The sequence below is a fragment of the Maylandia zebra genome, linkage group LG19 (genome assembly GCF_041146795.1).
Source record: "Maylandia zebra isolate NMK-2024a linkage group LG19, Mzebra_GT3a, whole genome shotgun sequence".
Classification (NCBI taxonomy): Eukaryota; Metazoa; Chordata; class Actinopteri; order Cichliformes; family Cichlidae; genus Maylandia; species Maylandia zebra.
The window spans coordinates 2078323-2100366 of NC_135185.1; the positions used below are offsets into that span (position 1 = coordinate 2078323).

General features: G+C 43.3%; 1 protein-coding gene across 1 annotated transcript in view; it reads left to right on the forward strand.

Annotated features, from left to right (window-relative positions):
- The window catches only part of rragd (ras-related GTP binding D), a 75141-nt gene that overhangs the window by 35275 nt on the left and 17822 nt on the right, over positions 1-22044 (forward strand). The window contains exons 4-5 of the mRNA XM_004564179.4: positions 6848-6962; positions 12636-12778. Coding sequence (XP_004564236.2) covers positions 6848-6962; positions 12636-12778 — 258 coding nt within the window. The remainder of the gene's footprint in view (positions 1-6847; positions 6963-12635; positions 12779-22044) is intronic.

The following is a 22044-nucleotide window of genomic DNA, read 5'->3' on the forward strand; positions in this document are numbered from 1 at the left end:
CACAGTGCGGTTCACTTAAGCAGATGTGAGCAGAGTAATAAAACTTAGGTGTCAACCAAAGAGAAAAAAACCACCCCATTATGCTTTGGAGTTGGTGGTCTCAGCCCAGTTCATAACGAACTCCAGGGTGGTTAGTTTACAGTGTGAACATGATTCCGCCTTGAGCCGACCCAACAATCAGGTGTAGGTTGTAAATTTACCATACCATCTCCGGTATGATGGCGCCTGTGTTCGGCCTTGCTGCTGGTGGCTGCAGTTTCCCTCGCTCTGTTATGCTGCTGTTTCTGACTGTCCTGCTCTCCGTTTTTGTCTCTGATGTATTGCCTGCCCTAGTCTATGATCGTCTGACACTACTATCTATTCGCTCCTCTATGGTGGGCCTGGATATCGCTCCTTCATACAATGGCTTCTTCCCTCCTCCGCCGCCGGTGTCTGGATTTTTGACAGATGTCGCCAACAGCACCCTTTTGGGTCCACACAAATCACGGAGGAGGAGAGGTAAAAGAGCTGGTGTCCAGGTGGAATTTAGACTCCTTACAGTTTGTTTGGAGTTCAATTGGATTTTTCTGTGTGAAAATCAACTGAATTACAGGGAAAAGCTACAAGTTTACAACTTAACTGTTTCAGACCAGAGTAAACAAACTACAGGTTTATAAAAATGCCCTAAAAGACAATGGGCCCTCTGTTGTGGAGCTGCATTTCAGCCAGTGGTGTTGGGGATCTTTTCAATAATTATGGAACTATGAACACAGAAAAGTTCCATCAGATGTTGATCCACAATGCTACATCATCTTCAAAGCATCTAAGTGATAACAGCTTCATTTTTCAGTGTGACAGTGATCTCAAACACACTGCCAATGCAGTAAAAGCATACCCAGATAGAAAAACACACAGTCTCGTGTCCAACGAGAGGGGATCGGATTTTGGATCACTGCTACACGCCATACAAGCAGGGCTACAAAGCTGTCTCACACCCGGCTTTTGGGAAGTCTGACCACAACGCCATCTTCCTCATTCCCCAGTATAAACAAAGCATACGGAGGGAAGAAGTAACCATGAGGGAGGTAAAACGGTGGACTGCCCAATCAGAAGCTACGCTACAGGACGCACTCAACGACGTAGACTGGGACATGTTCAGAGCATGCGCAGTCGACATCAACGAGTTTACAGAAGTAGCAGTATGCTTCGTCAACATGCTAGCGGAGGAGATTATCCCCACTGCGAGAGTCACCACATTCCCAAACCAGAAACCGTGGATGGACAGATCGATCCGCACTGCAGTAAACGCCAGGACCGCCTCCTACAACGCGGGTCTCGCCACTGGCGATATGAGCGCCTACAAAGCGGCCTCATACGGCGTGCGGCGCGCGGTGAGAGATGCCAAACGCCGGTACCGGGAACGTGTGGAGTCCCGCTTCCACCAGGGCGACACACGGAGTATGTGGCACGGACTACGCACCATTACGGACTACAAAGCCAGGGACACTGCGCCGATCAACGCCGACTCTGCATTCACCAACGAGCTGAATCGGTTCTACGCCCGTTTCGAGGTTAGCCAGGCGGCTAATGCTATCTACCGCCTGACTACCGAGGACAGTGACGTCATCAGCGAGAGACCGGTGACCAGCATCGCGGAGCATGATGTCCGAGCGGCACTGAGGAGAGTGAACACAAGGAAAGCGGCGGGGCCAGACGGCATCACCGGCCGTCTGCTGCGCTGCTGTGCTGACCAGCTAGCAGGTGTGTTCACTTACATCTTCAACGAGTCCCTGGCGAAGTCTGTGGTCCCCACATGCTTCAAAAGATCCACCATCATCCCTGTGCCCAAGAACAGCAAACCCTCATCCCTGAACGATTACCGGCCAGTTGCACTGACCTCAGTAGTAATGAAGGTGTTTGAGAGGCTGCTGAAGAACATCATCTCCTCCTCCATCCCAGACACCACAGATCTGCTGCAGTTTGCCTACAGATCCAACAGATCCACAGAGGATGCCATCGCCCACGTCCTACACACCACTCTCAGCCATGTGGACAAGAAACAGGGTAACTATGTGCGAATGCTGTTTGTTGATTACAGTTCAGCGTTTAACACAATAGTGCCCTGCAGACTGTTCACAAAGCTGAGGGAACTGGGACTTAACAGCCGTCTGTGTGCATGGGTGTTGTACTTCCTCACTGGCAGAACTCAGGTGGTGAGGGTGGGCAGGTGCTTCTCCAACAGCATCACCATCAACACAGGAGCACCTCAGGGATGTGTCCTCTCGCCACTGCTCTACTCCCTCTACACTTCAGACTGTGTGGCCACCCACGGCTCCAACACCATTGTGAAGTTTGCTGACGACACAGTGGTGTTGGGTGCCATCTCCAACAACGATGAGGCGGCCTACATGGACGAAGTGAAGAATCTGGCATCGTGGTGCCAGGACAACCACCTCCAGCTGAACGTCAGCAAGACCAAGGAGCTGGTGGTGGACTTCAGAAGGGGTCAGCACAGAGACTACAAGCCCATTATCATCAATGGAGCTCCAGTGGAGAGGGTGCAGTCCTTCAAGTATCTTGGTGTCCACATCTCCTCAGACCTGACATGGGCTGCCCACATTCAGGTCCAGACCAAAAAGGCTAGGCAGCGCCTGTATCACCTACGACAACTGAGGAAGTTCAGGGTCTCTCCAAAGATCCTCAGGATTTTCTATACAGGCGCTGTGGAGAGCATCCTCACACAGAACATGACATCGTGGTTCGGGAACAGCTGTGTGAAGGACCAAAAAGCTCTCCAGAGAGTGATCCGTACAGCAGAACGCTGCTGCAGGATTGCTCTCCCCCCGCTTCAGGACACCTACACCAGGAGATGCCGGACTAGAGCAGCGCAGATACTGAAGGACCCGTCCCATCCTGGCAACAAACTGTTCTGCAATCTGGTAGAAGGTTCCGCATCATCCGGGCAAGGACAGAGAGACTCAAGAGGAGCTTCTATCCCCAAGCCATCCGTGCCCTAAACACACACACCCACCCTCTCACATCATCTATAATTGACTGAGACAGGACTCTTCCAAACACTCTAAACCAAGGCACAATGTACATTTCAAATTCCTTTAATTTTAAATATGTTTATATTGTCTATCCTGTAAAATAGTCAGATGTCTATTCATATTAATGTACAGAATTCACCTGCTTGCTGCTACTACTGCACATTCACCCAGTGTATATACTATATGTAGATATATATAATGTTCTTCCTCTACACCCCCCCCCCCCCCCCCCCCCAACTTTTGCACATGTCGAGGAGCGTGTCAGGCTACATTTCACTGTGTGTTATACTTGTATAACTATGCATGTGACAAATAAAGAACCTTGAACGTTGAACCTTGGAACTTTATCAGTCATGGATTGGTCTGCTCAGAGCCTGAAACTCATCATCAAGCAGTGTGGGATCATCTTAACAAAGAAAACTTTGTGCCTTCATTACCCATTGTTGTGCAGGTGAAGCCAAAGGCAAGGTGTGCTTCATTATATTTTCTAGTCTTTGGCTTGGAAGGAAGTTGGTTTGGAAGCATATTTGGCGATGCTTCATCTTCCACTTTGTGTTTGTGTGGGAGCCCTGTCAAAAACCTGTCCATTATGCTAGCAGTGTAGAAGCAGCTACCACTACTATTTGTCTTTTTTTTTATTCATACCACGGCCCCCTGCAATGGCTGTGCGCCCCCCACTTTGGGAACCACTGCGATATAGTAAACTTCAAAAACTCTACAAAAAAATCCAGCACTGTCTTGTAGAAATTATCGATAGTTCAGCTTTTCTCTCAGTGACAGTACGCTGCCATAATGAATCTCTCCTCAGAGCAAGCAAGACTCACAGCATCTAAATCCTCCCTTGCATCCAAATAGGGAGGTTTTTCCTAGTTTAAGACTTTTTCCTCTGTTGTGGCAATGCCACTGTCTTCCAGTTCAAAGAGAAGTCAATTATTTATAGTATGCTTTTGAATGTGTCTCATACACCATTCAATTCCTTCTCAGTGGAGATGTCAGGGTCCAGGAGTTTCAGTCTATCCACAACCTCAGATTTGTAAATTCAGAAATTCCTCCATATTAGACATATTCCGCCATAGTTAGTGTAGCATAGTATATTTAACTGCAAAGTGACAATGGTGTGTATAAGAATTTCTTGTATTTATGTATTATTCACATTATTTTATTGTATAATGCCTTAGTGCCACTGAATTTTAGCATGTCTCACACTCATGCAGTTAGACAGATGGTGGGGGGTCCAGTAAGGAAGTTGGGGGGAAGCAGACAACTCCACAGGAAGAATCTTTTGTCTCTTCGACGACTCTGGGAGGTAGCAAGTAGGACTGGGCAATATGACCCAAAATTCATATCTTGATATTTTTTAGCTGGATGGCAATATACGATATATATCTTGATATTTTAGGTAAGAAAAAAAAGAGTTCTTAGTCAAAGCTGTGTCCCAGATGTCACACAGGTACATCTGTTATGCACAAAAACAAACAATGTTGTTTTTGTGCATAACAAAAAGCTCACAATTGTGGAGTCAAAATGTAAACTAAAAGATGCTGAGCATGATAACAAAGACAGACAGATTTCAGAGCTGCTCTATTCCCAAGTTCTACTGGGTGACTGACAGCCTGGAGTTTGAAATCCGCTCCGTAACCATGTCTCTTAATAGGTGCCATTTATGGTCCTTATACACACACAATACGGTAATATTACGTTGAAGCACAGTACGTATTGCTCCGCGAGGCTCCAGACCACGGTAGTCGTAATGCTCCAACAATCCATCAAGCAGTGCAGCTCCGTAGCTTAGCAAAGTCGTACTAAAACATTTTTTGACAGATTGCTGAGCGCCGTGTACCACATAAAATCAGTTCGCGGAAAGTAAGCACAACCAGAATTCATACATAAGGCGCACTGTCGATTTTTGAGAAAATAAAAGGATTTTAGGCTGTGCAGCCCCTGCATGTCGTTAGCGCGGTTAGCGCGCTAACACGTTGACGCCGTCCAGCCCCACGCACGGAGCGATCCGCGGTAACTCGTTAACAGAGATTTGCCGTGTCCATCTTGGTGTTGCCTGCAGGTGAAGCTATGGGGGAGGGGGAGTTGTGTTCAGAGGCCCAGTAACGTTGCGTAGAGACAAAAGTGGACGAAAGAGAGGCAAACTTGCGGCTCCACAAGTATAATTATAACGTAACATATACTATATCGATATAAACGATATTGTCTTATAGCTCGTATAAAAATATATAGATCTTTTTTAAAAAAACTCGATATATCGAGTAGCAAGGGAGTGTGAACCTTAAGGTGTGAAACAGCTGTGTACTGCCTTTTGTTCCTGGAGAAGGTATTTAACTGAGAGCCATGCTAGGCTCAGGGAGACTCTGCTGACCGTCTGCCCCGCGATCATGCAGGCTCTCCATCAAGCTTGGTTGTCTGTTCTTTGTTTTGATTAAAGAATGTTAGCTACCGCTCACCGCTTGTCTGCAGGCTTTACTTAATGGAAAACTTCCACAACAGGTGCTTTTCAATGCCTTTTATATAGGAATAGAACCAGAACACAAGCAGTTGGAAACCCTGTGTATCCACCCATTTTTAGAGGAATGTTTTTTTGTTAAACCTCCTAACACTGACATATGAATCATTCAAGCACAAAACATCTTCTAACTCCAGGTATAAATTAATGTTTTGTCTACACATAACTGATAACTGATAAAGCAATGTTAAATGGTATCTTTACCAGGCACTGCAGTGAACCACTGAACCTACAAAAAGATTGTTTGACAGGAATAATAGTATTCACTGACAGACTGGCCCTGGAACAGTGATAGAAATCTGCTGCCATCTGCAGTATGATGAAGATGAAATGAGGGTGGACGTTTCAGCAAGACAATGATCCCAAACACAGCCAAGGAAAATCTATAGGTTTCAGAGAATGGCCCAACCAATGGCCAGCCTAACCTGAATGTAGCTGAAAATCTCTGGCAAACAGCTAAAGCTCAAATTTCATAGAAGAGGCCTACAGAACCTTCAGGATTTGAAGACTGATTGTATAGAAGAATGGGGCAAAATCATACCTGCGCAATGCATACAACTAGTTTACTTGAAGCTATCACCAACAAAGGCTTTTTTAGGAAGTCTTAAATACATTTCAGTAAGGTTTCCGCCTCATTATTACACATAACTTAATTTATGGACATATATGGTTTGATTTCTTTGCATGTGTTGATTGGATGGGTTGTTACCAGCTTCTTTTTAAATTGCAGAAACTGCAATTATTGGATCTTGAAACTCTTTTGATTCGGTTCAGTTTGATTCAATTTTATATGAAAACACTCACCTCAAGGTGGTTTATATTGTAAGGTAAAGAATACAATATTAGAAAGAAATCCCAACATTGATATAACCCCCTATGTGTAAGCACTTGGCGACAGTGGGAAAGACAAATTTCTTTTCAATAGGAAACACCTCACAGAAATAAACTCAAGTGGTATATAAACACACAGACTAAATATAGGTGAGTGAAGAACACTAAGTGCATTATAGGAAGCCCCCAACAGCTTAAGCCTTTTGTAGCATAACTAAGGGAGGGTTAAGGGTCACCTGACTAACTGTATCCTTTATCAAAATAAAAACGTTTTATGCCTAATCCTAAAAGTAAAGAAGGTGTCTGTCTCCCTACTGTCTTTTCAAACTAAGAGCTGCTTCCATAGTAGAGGGCCATACAGCTGAAGGCTCTGCCTCCTTTCCTAGATTTGAAAACTCTAAACTGCTGTCTTTTTATTAATGGGTAAAAAAAAACCCAGTTCTGATTCATATTTCTCTTTCTAACCCTGCAGCTTTTATTTAACCAGCATATATGACCACTCCATATTTGAGGCCTTCAGCAAAGTGGTCCAAAAGCTCATCCCACAGCTGCCAACGCTGGAAAATCTGCTTAACATCTTTATATCTGTGAGTAGTTCGCTTTTCTTGCACACAAACACACTTACAGCATCACTGAGTGAACAGCATGCAACTGGATTATTGTAATGGTCTTTTTACTTGTCTCAGCAAATCAGCTCTGGATCGCCTTCAGACTGTGCAGACTTTTAACTGGCACAAACAAGAGGTCACACATTACTCCAGTTCTGGCTTGTCTTCATTGGTTGCCAGTAAATTTTAGGGTTCATTTTAAAATTTTAGTCGTAACTTTTAGAGCTCTTCATGGTGAAGCTCCCCAGTACATCTCTGACCTGTTGAAACCTCATGCTTCATAGGTCTTAGACTTAGGTCTTCAGGTCAGAGGTTACTGTTAGTCCCACGTCCTAGGTTCAAAACACGTGGGGTTCAGGCTTTTCAGGCACTGGCACCAAGGCTGTGGAACTGTCTTCTGTTGTCTTTATGCTGTCTAGACTCCACTGACTCCTTTAAAAAGCATCTGAAGACATTTTTATACAAACCAGCTTTTAATTAATTTTGTCATTATTTTATATTATTTTATTTATAATTCTGGTTTTATTGTGGAGCACTTTGTGATTTTTATCTGTGAAAAGTGCTATATAAATAAATTTTACTTACTAACTTACTAAATGTTTAGGTCAACCCTCTGTACAAACCTAATGTGTGCTTTTCTGATTGAAGTTGGAATGTGCAGGTAACTAAATTTTTATGTGCATGCCTTTTTGTGCTTTACAACAGCCACTAGATGGTAGAAATGTATAAGGTCAACTTCAGTGTACGATGGCATATCCTGCTGAGAACCAACCTATTCATTTATCTCCTCTGTAATGGACCATTTAAAGAAAAAAAAAAGTCTTTGGACTTATTTGAGCTAAATACTAAGTCCTGATGTGCTTAAGAGGACATCTCGGGCTTTCCACTGATATTTGATGTGTTATTTGGGCTCTTTTTGCTCTAAAGAGGAAGGGAATTATAAAAAAAAGTTCAATGGGAAAATTATTTTTTCCTCTGTTTTTAGGAGGATATTAAAGAGTCAAAAATCATTACTTGCTGTATCAGTGCTTATTGTTGAGCTATTCACAGCTCAGCTCTTTCATTCATGAGTTTTCATCCAATCTAAGTTAAAACTGAAAAGTAATTGCAGCATTGTGCTTTTTGTGTCTCAGTATTGCTATTTATGGACTTAGCTGGATCTTTGGCCTAATTGTCATTCTGCCAAATGAGGTAGGGACTTCTCTGAGGTCCTGGGAGATGCATCGGAATATAAATATCTATGTGTAGAATGAACAGTTCACCTTAGACAAATCTTTCTGCCTTTGCTATATTAGTTAGCACAGGTAATACTACTGGGTTAAACCAATGTCCTCGAACGGGGGAGAGCATAAACTTTCAGCTCTAAAGTAGGGTTTATACAGCTTTTCCTGGTAAGATATATATTCTATTATGACATTACACAACTTCAAAACATCTTTCTGCAGCTTCATTAATACCCAAATCCAGAATGAGGACAGATGAAGGTTTTTGTCTGTGTTTTATTTATTTATTTATTCATTTATTTATTTATTTTAGGGATTTAAGCATTATTAATTTCCAAGCATTTTGTCTTGAGCACTTGAAACAAAATGTAGTATTATTGTTGGAGTTGATAAAAATCTATTTTCTTTGATTTGCTTAAAATTCCAGAGCGTGTAAGCTTTGAAAACGTCTGTGATATCTGCGGGATGATAGTATCTCTAGCAGCTGAGAAAAGCTGCACACTGTGAATAGGCCTGCACACAGAGATATGTAAATGTCAGATCTGACAAACTGAATGAAAGTAAGTCTTACTTCCAGCATTACACGGGGTCTTCACTGGACACCATGGGGTATTTCTGTGTGTATAAGGATCAAATATTCATGTCATCCCATTAAGATTTTTGGCTAAAAAGACAAACTCACATGTTGTCTGTTTACCCTGCCGTCAAATAAATGTATAAAAAAACAGTAAGTTATTGAATAAAATTAGTGTTTGATCCTCTATAAACCAGTAGGAATTCTTACTCCTAGACTGGCTATGTGCCCATGTGACAGTTACTCTTGATCTGAACTCATGTGTAGCACAGAATCAGTTTCTTCCTTTTCCAGGTATTTACCAATAGTGGTTATTACCTGGTTGACTGCTGTCTGTTTGCGATCTAAATGTTTTAGCAGGTTAAATAAGTATTGAGCATGTCACCAACTTTCTAAGTAAATATATTTCTAAGGGTAGTATTGACAAGAAATTGTCACCAGATGTCTCTAATAACCTATCCAATCCACACATGCAAAGAAATCAAACCACAGATGTCCATAAAATATGTGTAATAATGAGAATTGACACATGGATAAATCATTGAACTTTGTACAAAAGGCTTGGTTGGTTATTTTTTTGCCTATTCTTCCACACAAACAGTCTTCACATCCTCAAGGTTCTTTGGAACCCATCTATGAACTTTCAGGTCAGGCCTGGCCATTTGCTGGGATATTCTAGCAGCTTTACTTTCTTTCTCTGAAACCTACAGAGAGTTTCTTTGGCTGTGCGTTTGGTATCATCGTCTTGCTGAAACATCCAACCTTGTTTCATCTTCATCATCATGGTAGAGGGCAGCAGATTTGTATCAAGAATGTCTCGGTACATTTTTCCATTTATTCTTCCTTCAGTTATATGAAGTACGTGTACATGAAGTACACACTGCCATATGTTGCAAAATGGCCCGACACCATGATATTCCCACCTCTAAACTTCACTGTTGGTATAGTGTTCTTGGGTTGATATGCAGTGCCTTTTGACCTCCAAACATAGTGTCATGTGTTATTATAGTATCCAAAGAGTTCAATTTTGGTCTCATCTGACCAGACTGTATTCCCCCAGTATTTCACAGGCTTGTCTAAATGTATTTCAGCAAACTTTAAACATGCTTTTTTATGTTTTTTATTCAGCAGTGGGGGTCTTGTGTGATGAGTATGCATACAGGCCATGGCAGTTGAGTGCATTACTTATTGTTTTCTTTATTGTTTTTCTATAATTATTTTACAATTGTAACTGCTGATTTCAGGTCTTCCTGTAACTGTCCACAAGTGGTCCTTGGATCAGAGACAACACTTTTGATAATTCTTTTCACTCTTCTGTCTGTAATGTCACTCCTGGTCCCCTCCCAAATTTCTCAGACTTTTTATCTGATTTAGTTCTCAGCTCAGGTAAAATCATTATTGTGGCTGATTTTAACATCCATGTAGATGCTAAAAGTGACAGCCTCAACATGGCATTTAATCTGTTATTAGACTCAATTGGCTTCTCTCAAAATGTAAAAGAACCCACCCTCCACTTTAATCACACTCTAGATCTTGTTTTAACATATGGCATAGAAACTGAACATTTAACAGTTTCCTGAAAACCCTCTCCTGTCTGATCATTTCCTGATAACATTTACATTTACAATAATTGAATACACAGCAGTGGAGAGTAGACTTTATCACAGTAGATGTCTTACTGAAAACGCTGTAACTAAGTTTAAGAATATAATCCACCCACTGTTATCATCTTCAATGCCCTGTACCAACACAGAGCAGAGCAGCTATCTGAACGCTACCCCAACAGAGGTCGATCATCTTGTTAATATATTTGACTCTTCACTACGTACGATTCTGGATACTGTAGCTCCTGTGAAAACTAACGCCTGAAATCAGAAGTACTTGACTCCTGGTATAATTCTCAAACACGCATCTTAAAGCAGATAACTCGTAAGCTGGAGAGGAAATGGTGTATCACACTTTTAGAAAATCCATCATTTAGCCTAGAGAAATAGTTTGGAGAAAAGTGGGCCAAAAATTACCCAGTAAGGCTGTTTTCTTGCAATATCATTGTAATGAAAAGTTATTATTTAGTTTTAGTCAGAACCAGGCAGTGGAGCAATGCTCATCACCTGTCTCTAGCCCACATCCTTCAAAGAGTAGCCCTCATCGCAGCTATTTATTCCCATGACAGTTACAATACACATCACAGCACAACACAAGCACCTTCCACTGTAAAACCCCCCAATGGTTCTAAAACAAGGCACTATGTGTATGTATGTGTGTGCACCTGTATGCATGTGCAGGAACGCGTGTGTGTGTGTGTGTGTGTGTGTGTGTGTGTGTGTGTGTGTGTGTGTGTGTGTGTGAGAGAGAGAGACCTCCTGCTCACCAAAAGGATCATAAAAGCAGGAAGCTTACAACAGAAGAAACAGATCTTCCAGAGAGAATGTATCTGCAATAAAACCTCCCCCAGCACAGAGTGGCTGGAGAGGTGGTCAGGATCAAAGGAATGGCTTTGATCCTATAGTTTGAACCAAGACTTTACAAATTTAAGAAACACAATGACAATATTCAACAATTTGACTTAACATTATGCCATTTCAATTTTTATGGTATCAGATCCCTAACCCTTTTATACATTTTAGAGAACTGTAGTTTTTGCATTACTACCCCAAACTTCGTAAGTGAGCCAAAAATGGATCGCATTAATGTCCTATGGAATTTCATGAGAACTTTTTCTCCTTATCAACTGTGACTGTCAGGAATATATATTTTGTGGGCAACAGTGTCACCTCTTCAGAAGACTATTTTATACAGTAGGAATTAGCAGACACCATACATTTGGCATTGAGACAGCAATTCATAATACGTGCCTGAAGCCTCAAGTGTGGCCTGAAGACCTTCTGCATTTCTGATGCCCACATGAACTATGCAATATTCATAACAGTTCACACAGGGAGACAAACAACGGAAGACGTTCAATATAATCTGGGGAAAGAATCTGTCCAGTTGTGCAGTAGATTCAGAACGACAAGATGCAGCATCACCACAGATAACTTTCCTCCAGTATGCCCATTGAGCAATGTCTGCTGGAGACACAAATGTGGAGCCTCTACAATAGGACAAGGCAGACATCATTCCGTGATGAAGGCTTCTGAGTCCATAGAGGTTCCTAGGAAAGAGTTTGGATTGACAGCAAGAAACACTTGGTTTCCATACAGTGAAGGGACAAGGTAAAAATATGATAAATAAAATCTAATACAAATGATTATTCTTAACAAAGTGTAACCTAGCAGGCTAACCTTCAAGCTCCCAGGTCCTGTACAGTATCTTAGCTGTTCCTAGGACTGCACTCTTCTTCTCTGAGCCCTTGGAACTTCTCCTGCTTCTCGTGTTCCTTCTTCCTGATGTTCCTGTCATTCAATATAAATCGCCTTGAGGCGACTGTTGTTGTGATTTGGCGCTGTATAAATAAAATTTAATTGAATTCGGTATCGCTACGTCTGTCACTATGGGGGGGAATGATGAATGCGCAATGTTTCGCCAACTGCTGCCCCTGTAAAAGACAAAAAAACCCAATCACCAATCTTCCTATAGACTGTGTGAGAAAGAGAGGGAGAGAGAGGGAGAATGCCGCCCTCTTTGTCACAAATGCACTTGATAATGATGGTGGGAAAAGTATTCTGGTGTTAATAAGAACTCAGCAGTGCAGTTGTCTTTTTCCTTTGCTTTTTTGGGGGGGACAGCCTTTTAGTACTCTAATTGTTAAAGCAACTATTCTGGCTGCATAGAATGGTCATGAATAGAATGGTATTTATATAGAAAAAAATCCATAACTACTTTTCTCTTTTGTTTCTCTGCCTCTGATTTCAGAACTCGGGTATTGAAAAGGCCTTCTTGTTTGACGTAGGCAGCAAGATTTACATCGCTACAGACAGCAGTCCAGTAGATATGCAGACGTATGAACTGTGTTGTGATATGATTGACGTGGTCATTGACATCTCCTGCATTTATGGGTAAGTCAGTAGACTTTCTCTTAATGCCACAAGCTCAATGTTCACATTCTCTCCTGTAATCTCTCTCTCTCTCTCTCTCTCTCTCTCTCTCTCTCTCTCTCTCTCTCTCTCTCTCTCTCTCATCAGAAACTGATGAGAAAGAATTGGAGTTCTGAAATTAGGCCGTCAGAGTAAAATTCCAGCTCTTCTCAAAGTTAGAATTGGAAAGTATCTATTTGTCTCATGAACAGAGGGAATTGACATTATATATTACAGATCTCATTGTGATGTAAAACCCAAAGGATGGTAGGTACTCCTGATTCCCTCATAGATCAGAAAGGATATGCTTTGTATTTAATTATCAACCCAGCTTGAACCTGTGTCCTAATCTAAATTTGTGTAATTAGAGGTCAGGTTTCGGCTAAAATCAGACCGAACAGTAGTTGATACATTTCTGATGGACTGGCAGTGGAAGAGAGAGGAGAATAAGCGCTACTGACCTGCTTATAATGTATTATTGTATATAGAGATTAAAAGAAACAAAATTCATCCTTAAACAGTTAAACATTACAATCCATGAAAAAATTTGTGTGTTTAAATAAAACCTGTCCTTTGTGACAATCAAAATTGTGATCTGAAATCACCTCAGTACCAAAGACATTTAGTTTTTCCAAGAACAGCTATATAAAATCTCTACTTGAATCTCTACAAGAATCTCTACCTCTTCTTGTTCGTGTCAATCTTTTGGCTGTTTATATATTTCTATTTCTATTTGTGTTATTTCAGTTATTACGTTATATGTGGTATAGTATGACAATGTCTAAGGCAGGAAAAAAGGAAAGAGGAAGGGAGGGAAATATAATATTGTGGCGAGCTCAGATAAGGAGGAGACAGAGGTATCGTTTGGTCTTGCTCCCCGCTAGCTAGCCAGGTAGCACAGCCGTTTATTAGCATTCACGGACAAACACACACCACGCTAACACATCCGCTCGGCACACCTCTAGTGTAACAACAACAACAACAACAACAACAACACAAAATGGCGCTCTCCCCACCCAGAAACACACAGTCGCAGAGAGAGAGCGTCACCTGTATACATGGCAACATAACAACAGAACATAGCTGTCAGAACAAAACCCTAAACAGCCCTGACCCGCTACATAGCCCCCACGTAAGGGGTCAGTCGTCCCCGACAACCCCATTACCCAACACAAAGTCCTGCAAATGTCCAGGTGTCTTCTTTCGACGCACTGGCCGATCTCGACCGGCGGGGGAAGAGTCACTCGGATCAGAACATGGGGTGCCACCAGCATCCCCTGCCCCGGCAGCTGCTGGAGCGAGCGATCGGTACGGTGAGAGTCTGTCCTGGTGCAACACACCGTGCGCCCCGGGCCCGGCATGCGGACCCGTTACACCACTTCTGTTAGCCGCTCCACGACCTCCCCCGGCCCTTGCCAGTGGCTGCAGAGCTTGGGGGACACTCCTCTCTTGCGAACTGGGCAGTACACCCAAACCTTGTCGCCAGGCACGAAAGCTCCCCCTCGGCACCTGGTGTCGCAGGCTCCTTTCAGTCGAACTCCGGAGCTGGCCTTAGCCTGGTGGGCATAGTCGTGAACCACCCGTGGCCGCTACCTCCGCCTCCTGTAGCAGTCCATGGCCGCCGGTTCCCTGACTCGGTTATGGGGAAAGGCCCTAGGACGTCCACTCCCACTCTCTCCATCGATGCCCCCACCAGATACTGCTGCACGGGGGCAGTGGGGCGTTGAGTGGGGCCTTTCCGTGCCGTGCAGGTGTCACAGCAGTGCACGTGAAGTTCCACATCCCGTCGAGAACCAGGCCAGTAGAACCATCCCCTGAGACGGCGGAGAGTTTTGGCATTCCCATAGTGGCCGGCCCCCACCAAGCCGTGGACAAGCTCGAGCACCTGCAACCGCAGCGACCGAGGCACCAACAGCTGCAGGAGATCTCTGCCCTGACCGGGGGACCGCAATCTCCGGTATAGGATGCCGTTGTGGGTCTCGAGATTGTTTTACTGGGAGTAGTAGGCCTTCACCTCGAGCCCCTGTCCTGACACCCCTGTCCAGCCTGGGCGTCGTGCCGCCTCCAGCCAGGCCCCCACCTGAACCAACATCACATCAGCCTCCTGCTCCCACTTCAGCTGCTGCATGGTCAACGGGAGCCATCCCCCTCCGCTAGCTGGGCCTGAGCAGTAGCCACGCTCAGTGCCTCCTGGGCCCGCTCCTCCTGTCATTTCGAGAGGGGCAGCCGGTGTGAGCGCAGACGGATGGGCTGAGCAGAGTCAATGGTGCGCTGAACCAGCCGCGTCTGCCTGCAGTCTTTGCCACTAGTGGCAACAATGTCCACATTCTCGTCCAGGAGGCACCTCAACCGCTGCCGCTGGTCATCAACAGCTTGGGTTGTCTTGGTCGAGGGAGGTTTGTCTTGCCTAGAGGCTGGGCCTGAGGCGAGTAGAGATGGTCCAGAGCCACCGGCGTCCGAAGTCTGTTGAGTGGCACCTGCCCGGCTTGTCTGTCTCTGATCCCCTCCGTTCCCTGCTTTTGACCGCACTGGAGGGCCAGAGTCTCTGTACCAAGAGTGATAGCCAGCTTCGCGGTGTTAACGCAGGCCCCCAGCGGGTCGGCAGATCAAGGCCGATGATGCACTGGTCTTGGATGTCAGCAAGCCAGAAGTCATGCACCAGCTCCAGATCCGCAACGGTTTCTTCCCCAGCATGTCAGTTCTCTCCCCCATCACCGTCATCAGCTGGGTGTCGATGGGCGACCAACCCATCACAAGCAGCCCAGACGTTCCAGGGAGCACACCAGGTCATATTAGGGAAATGGTAGACCCCGTATCCACCAGGGCCCGGCAGGGCTGGTCCTCATCACAGCAGCTCAGGTAGAGTCCCTTGAGGTGCCCGACTAGGCCCACCACCGTGCATCGTTCTTGGAGGGGGGGCAGGAAGCTGGAGCGGTGGTCCCCTCACTACACCCTCTTGTTTCCCTGAGGCCACATAGTTCTGGTCTTTGGTGCGGGCGCCAGGCAGTTGCGCGCCACGTGACCAGGCTCATTGCACCGGTAGCAACGGTCAGTCAGTCGACGGGGACGCCTCCAGGGCAGAGGGCTGCAACTGGCATATCTCTGGCGACCTCCCCCTCCCTGTCGCAGTCTGCGGTTCTGATTTGGGGGTAGTTTGGGGGGTCACCTGCTGGTTAGGTCGCGAGGCGAGCACCAGCTCTGCCCTTTCAGCCTCAAGGAGTGCCTCACGGAGAGTTTGAGGCATGGCCAGGCGGACGTGTTGGTGTAGTCACTCTGGAAAAAGTCCTCGCAGAAAAGCAGCTCCTCACAGGCTGCTGCTGGGAACTCCAGGTAGCCACGACGAGCATACAGCAACACAAACGCAAAGGAGCCCAGGCTCTCCCCCGGCCGACGGCTCCGGTTGGTCAGCTGCTCCCTGCTTCATGGGAGGCAGCCCATGAAGCATTGTCCTAGCGTCCGCGGTGCGCTCGCGCCGTCGGGACCCGTCGGGGGACTTACATGGCCGCTCGCTTCCTCTCTCTTCAATCGTCAGCTTCCCAGGCAGCGAATGCTCTCCTCGACGGCTTGCTCCAGCCTCCAAATGTCTCCCTCCCTTACGGCAAGGGTGAGCTATCCCACTTCTGACACCAATGTGGCGAGCTCAGACAAGGAGGAGACAGAGGAGCACAGCCGTTTATTAGCATTCACGGACGAACACACACCACGCTAACACACCCGCTCGACGCATCTCTAGCGTAACAACAACAACAACACAAAATGGCACTCTCCCCACCCAGAAACACACAGTCGCAGAGAGAGAGCGTCACCTGTAACCATGGCAACATAACAACAGAACATAGCTGTCAAAACAAAACCCCAAACAGCCCTGACCCGCTACAATGTGATATATAAGGATAAAGTACAAATAGAAATGCATGTATCGCCAACTGCTGCACCTGTTGGTAAAAACAAACATACAGCACCTGGAACACAAAACTTTGAATATGCACAGATACATAAGTCAACAAAATCGTGTAGTGTAAGTGTGAATGTGAGAGAGACAGAGAGAGTGTGGGTCTCACAAAAGTACTTGATTGTGAGGCTGGGAAGCTGGAATAACCACCCCCCAGAAAGCTTACTGTCACCCACCACGAACCACACATGCACACACATTGTGTGGTAATATGTTGTGAACTGTAATGACCTAAATAAAAAGGAGGGTTGGGGGGAGGGTCGCCGCACAGTATTGCCAGCAAAGCCACATAGATGGCCTTACACACTGTGACCAACAAATTGTCTTTAAAAACAATCCACTGGTTTGTTCTTCAGAGGAGGATGTTTAGTTTACAAGTGACAAAGTAATTTTGAATGCTTCATTGTCTCATTTGCAAATATTGTATAACAAGACAAATCTGCAAATGTGAACACAATTTTTTTTTCTCACTCTTAACTAACTGAAGCTTTTTATTGAACTACCAAATAAACACATTGGTCCTTTCTTTCTGGCCAGACACGTGGCAGCACTTCTGTAATTTTGTTCGTATTTAACCAAATAAAAAAGCATTAATAAGTGTACACAGTACTTATTGACTCTCTCACTGAACTAACACAGCCAGTCCCTCAACATGCTTGTGGTTCCTGCTCATATTTCTTTTGTATCACATAATGAGGGTGGGAAGTAAGGAATAACACCCCTCCAGAAGCCACGGGCAGTCGACAGACCATTCATTCAGTCACTCATTCACTCTCACCTACCTACCATACAATGATGCATAAAGACATGCACACACAATATCTGGTATTATGTTGTGAAATGCAGTGCCCTAAATAAAAAAGGGGGGCTGGGGGGGAGGGGAGGTCACCGCGCAGTATAACCAGCAAAGCCACATGAATAGCCTTACACACTGTGACCAACAATTTTTCTTTAAAAATAATCCACTGGTTTGTTCTTCAGAGTAGGATGCTTCATAGTCTCATTTGCCAGCTTCTCACCCATCACAGCAAATAATTTTCACACTAATGCTAAATCACTGGTTCGCTCCTGTTTTTATCATTTAAAAAATATTGCTAAGCTGAGTCCCATTGTACCACGCTCAGAATTAGAAATGGTCATCCATGCATTTGTCTCATCTTGTTTATATTATTGTAAGTCTTTGTTCACTTGTTTATGTAAAGCCTCTGTGGATCATCTGCAAGTTGTTGAGAACGCTGCTGCAAAGCTTCTGTCCAACTCTTCTAAATACTCTCACGTTACACCTCTGCTGATCCAGTTGCACTGGCTCCCCATAAAGTTCAGAATCCACTTTAAGATTTTGACTTTGCATGGACAAGCACCAACGTATATCAGAGATCTTTTACATCCTTACATCCCCAGCAGGTCCCTGAGGTCATGTGACCAGGGCTTGCTGGTCGTCCATCATACGAGGCTGAAAACGAAAGGCGATAGAGTGTTTGTAAATGTAGCCCCCAGACTCTGGAACTCCCTTCCCTTGAGCCTGAGATCTGTGGACTCAGTGGTTTCATTTAAAAAAAAAAAGCTAAAAACTCTTCTTTTTAAACTTGCTGTTGTTTGATTTCTGTTTTTATGTTTTAGCTTTTCTGTGAAGTACGTTGTGATTTTTATCACAAATAAAATTGTACTTACTTACATCATGGAATTAATGGGAGACAAGTGACTTCAATCAAAATACACTAATTTATTAACTGAATACAATTAATAGTGTACAACAATCAGACAAAGCCAACCAAATAAATAACCTAGTGCTTGGTGAATGGAAAGAAGGGGAGAGAGCTGAGGCAGCCAGTTGCACTGATTAACCCTACCTTCCACTTCGCGTTTTCCAATCGATCAGCAAAGGGAATCCCAAACAAACTGTGCTCAGTTTGTCCAGCCTGAAGGAGCAACCGCAGAAATAAACAGGTGATTGGACTCACAATATCGGTGTTGTTAAGTATGGAACGCCAGGACTGCCATAATGAATTAATTAAATACACCATTAAATAATTAATTAAATGTGTCAATAATTAATTAAAATTGGAATTAATTAATTAAATAAATAGTTATGACACATGTAATTAATTAATTATTGACACATTTAATTAATTATTTATGTATTTCACATTTTAATTAATTATTGACACATTTAATTAATTATTTATGTATTTCACATTTTAATTAATTATTGACACATTTAATTAATTAATTATTGACACATTTAATTAATTATTTATGTATTTCACATTTTAATTAATTATTGACACATTTCATTAATTAATTATTGACACATTTAATTAATTATTTATGTATTCCACATTTTAATTAATTATTGACACATTTAATTAATTAATTATTGACACATTTAATTAATTATTTATGTATTTCACATTTTAATTAATTATTGACACATTTCATTAATTATTGACACATTTAATTAATTATTTAATGATATATTTATTTATTTCATTTTGGCAGTCCTGACGCCTGGCTCTCATCATGAAATAATTTTATCTGTCAGCCTCACCCATCAAACTCAGGGGGCGGGGTTAACGCTGATCGAGTCAAAACCATTGCTTTGGCCTGGTGGCCATTGTTTCTAGCACACAACAACCGGCATGTGGAAGCTAACAGAACTGAGCTTTGAAAAACCCTGTTTGTGTGTCACCAAATACCGTTTTAATATTTTTGTAGCCGAGCATGTAGTGGTTTAATCTTCATGTGTCTGGTCGGTTTGTCAAGATACAGCCTCTTTGCAAAAGTGTTTCGATGATTTCGGAGATGTCTGCCCAGTCTCACGGCAAAGCGTGGGATAGACCCGCTTGCCTCGCAAGCAATCCCACCGACAAAGCGCAGGCCCCGGTACACAGCTGTAATAACCCCCGCTGACTTCTTTTACTGAGGTTATATTTATCTGTGTTTTATTTCCTGATGTTCTTATGTGTCCTACGTGTTTCAGTCGCCAATTCTGAATTATAACTAACATTAAAAACATGTTTAAGGAGGAGAAAGTGCAAATAAATCTGTTTAACATCTGATCTTTGGGTTTTTGTTCAGTAATCAGCGTGACCTGTGTATAAACGCATAAAAGAGATAACGTTGGTGTTTCCGTCATGTAGTAACTGCTGGCTTTAACTGTACAAAGGTTGTTCGACACTATGAAACACATACAGACTTCATGATGTTCGGCTAATATTTTTATTGTGAATATTAATCATGAGGGTAAACGGCCCTGTACACCACGGAGCGAGGTCAGCATATCCACGATATCCTCAGCTCCATGAGTTAACACAAAGTTTCCCAGCTGACTATCTAACTGCCAACTATTCCAGAGACGTGAAAATATACAGCATAAAGAAAAGTGTAAGAGACTCAGCAGCAGATTAGAATAACAGTTATACATTTAATAAATCACCAAATGAATCCAAGAAACGAGCAAACCTGTTCCGACAATTTGAATTTGTGTTCCCTCAGCTGCAGACTCGCTGCTGTTTAAATGTTTGAAAAGGAAGATTAGATATTAAAAAATGTCAAACATAGACTCAGTCTGCCTTCACATTTGATATGAGGCCAGCACGTATAGTGGCCTCAGCAGGCTATTACTGAAATACACGTGCTATATCATAAACTATGATATAAACAGGGAGGTCCTATTAACATGTTTAGTTTTAAAGGACACCTTCCTGCCTTTAGTCTCATTCATGAGCAGTATTAGTTTTCTTCTAACATCCAGAAGTCTGCACAATGTGTTTCATAGTTTGTAACAAGCCTTTGACAGGTAAACATAACATGACCGAAAAAGCAAAAAAAAAAAAAAAAAAAAAAAAAAAAAAGGAGAGAGCGAGAGAGTATTGACGTAAGAAGAGAAAATGCTCTCAATTATGGAGACAGGCAAATGGTTCATTTATGTTTGATGTGTTTATTCCTCCCTAAATATCGTCGGTGAAGTTCGCCATGCACGTCAGATTTTCCTGCGCATTTTTATACCTCTGCCAACAGAGAGAGAAAAAAATCACATTCTAACAGACAGCTGGTGCTTAGAATACAGTTGAATAACTATTAAAAAACAGATGATATTTAGATGATAGTTCAGTCTAACACATGTGCCAGTGAACCATTAAACGTCTGTGAAACTATGCAGTTATGAAACGTAACTTTAACCTCAGCCAAACCGATTTGCTCAGTTGTAAATAAAACAGCGAAGTAAACGTGACCCGACAGACAGAACCTGAGTGAATGAAGTCCAGCGTTTAACCACTGAGAGCTAAAACTCAGCTGAGGTTTGAAAGCTGTGTGCCGGTGATTGGACATCAGCCGCTGATAAAGCTGTTCGCCTATAAAGTGCTCTGTAAGGAAACGAGCTCCAGCAGCTCTGCGCTCGGGGAAAACACTATATTTACTTATCTTGTGCAGAAAAATGCGCTGACATTGCTTTATATTGAGCACCAGCTGCCCAGTTAAACTGTGACTATCACCAGGTAACGTAGGCGTGTTTCTTGAATTAGCAGCAGGTGTTAAACAGCTGACAGATGAGGAGGAGGATGCATGCAGGTAAACTGAGGGTCTGTTGAGCTGATCGCTGGTTTCGTGAGAAAAATGTCAGCTCGTTCTTTATGTTACAGAAGCACAGAGACACAAGACCAGGCGGAAAGAGACGATTGTTCGGTGAAAATGAGAATCTGCGAATGCAACATGTGGAACACGGAGAGTGGAATATGTAAACAAACCGGTTAACGTAACCCCCTCGGTGCACTCTGCATGCTAACTGTTAGCAGAGCTAGTGAAATCTCTGAAAACATCTGAGCACTTTTGCAAACATGTTCTATGTTGACAACCTGACCAGACATACGGCGCGACATTCGCGGCTAAAACACTGTTAAAAGTGTAGCTGGTGACAGAAAAACGGGGTATTTTAAAACTACACCACCACCATTGCTGCTTGTGATTTGATCTGCATTCTGGGATAACTGGCTGCCCCAAGTCTACACAAGCAATCGATTTTCTAGGATCGACCTGTTTTGACTTACTTTGCACGGCAACCAATCAAATGTTAGAGAAGCTGCATGGGCAGCGTTAACCCCGCCCCCTGAGTTTGATGGGTGAGGCTGACAGATAAAATTATTTCATGACGAGAGCCAGGCGTCAGGACTGCCAAAATGAAATAAATAAATATATCATTAAATAATTAATTAAATGTGTCAATAATTAATTAAAATGTGAAATACATAAATAATTAATTAAATGTGTCAATAATTAATTAATTACATGTGTCATA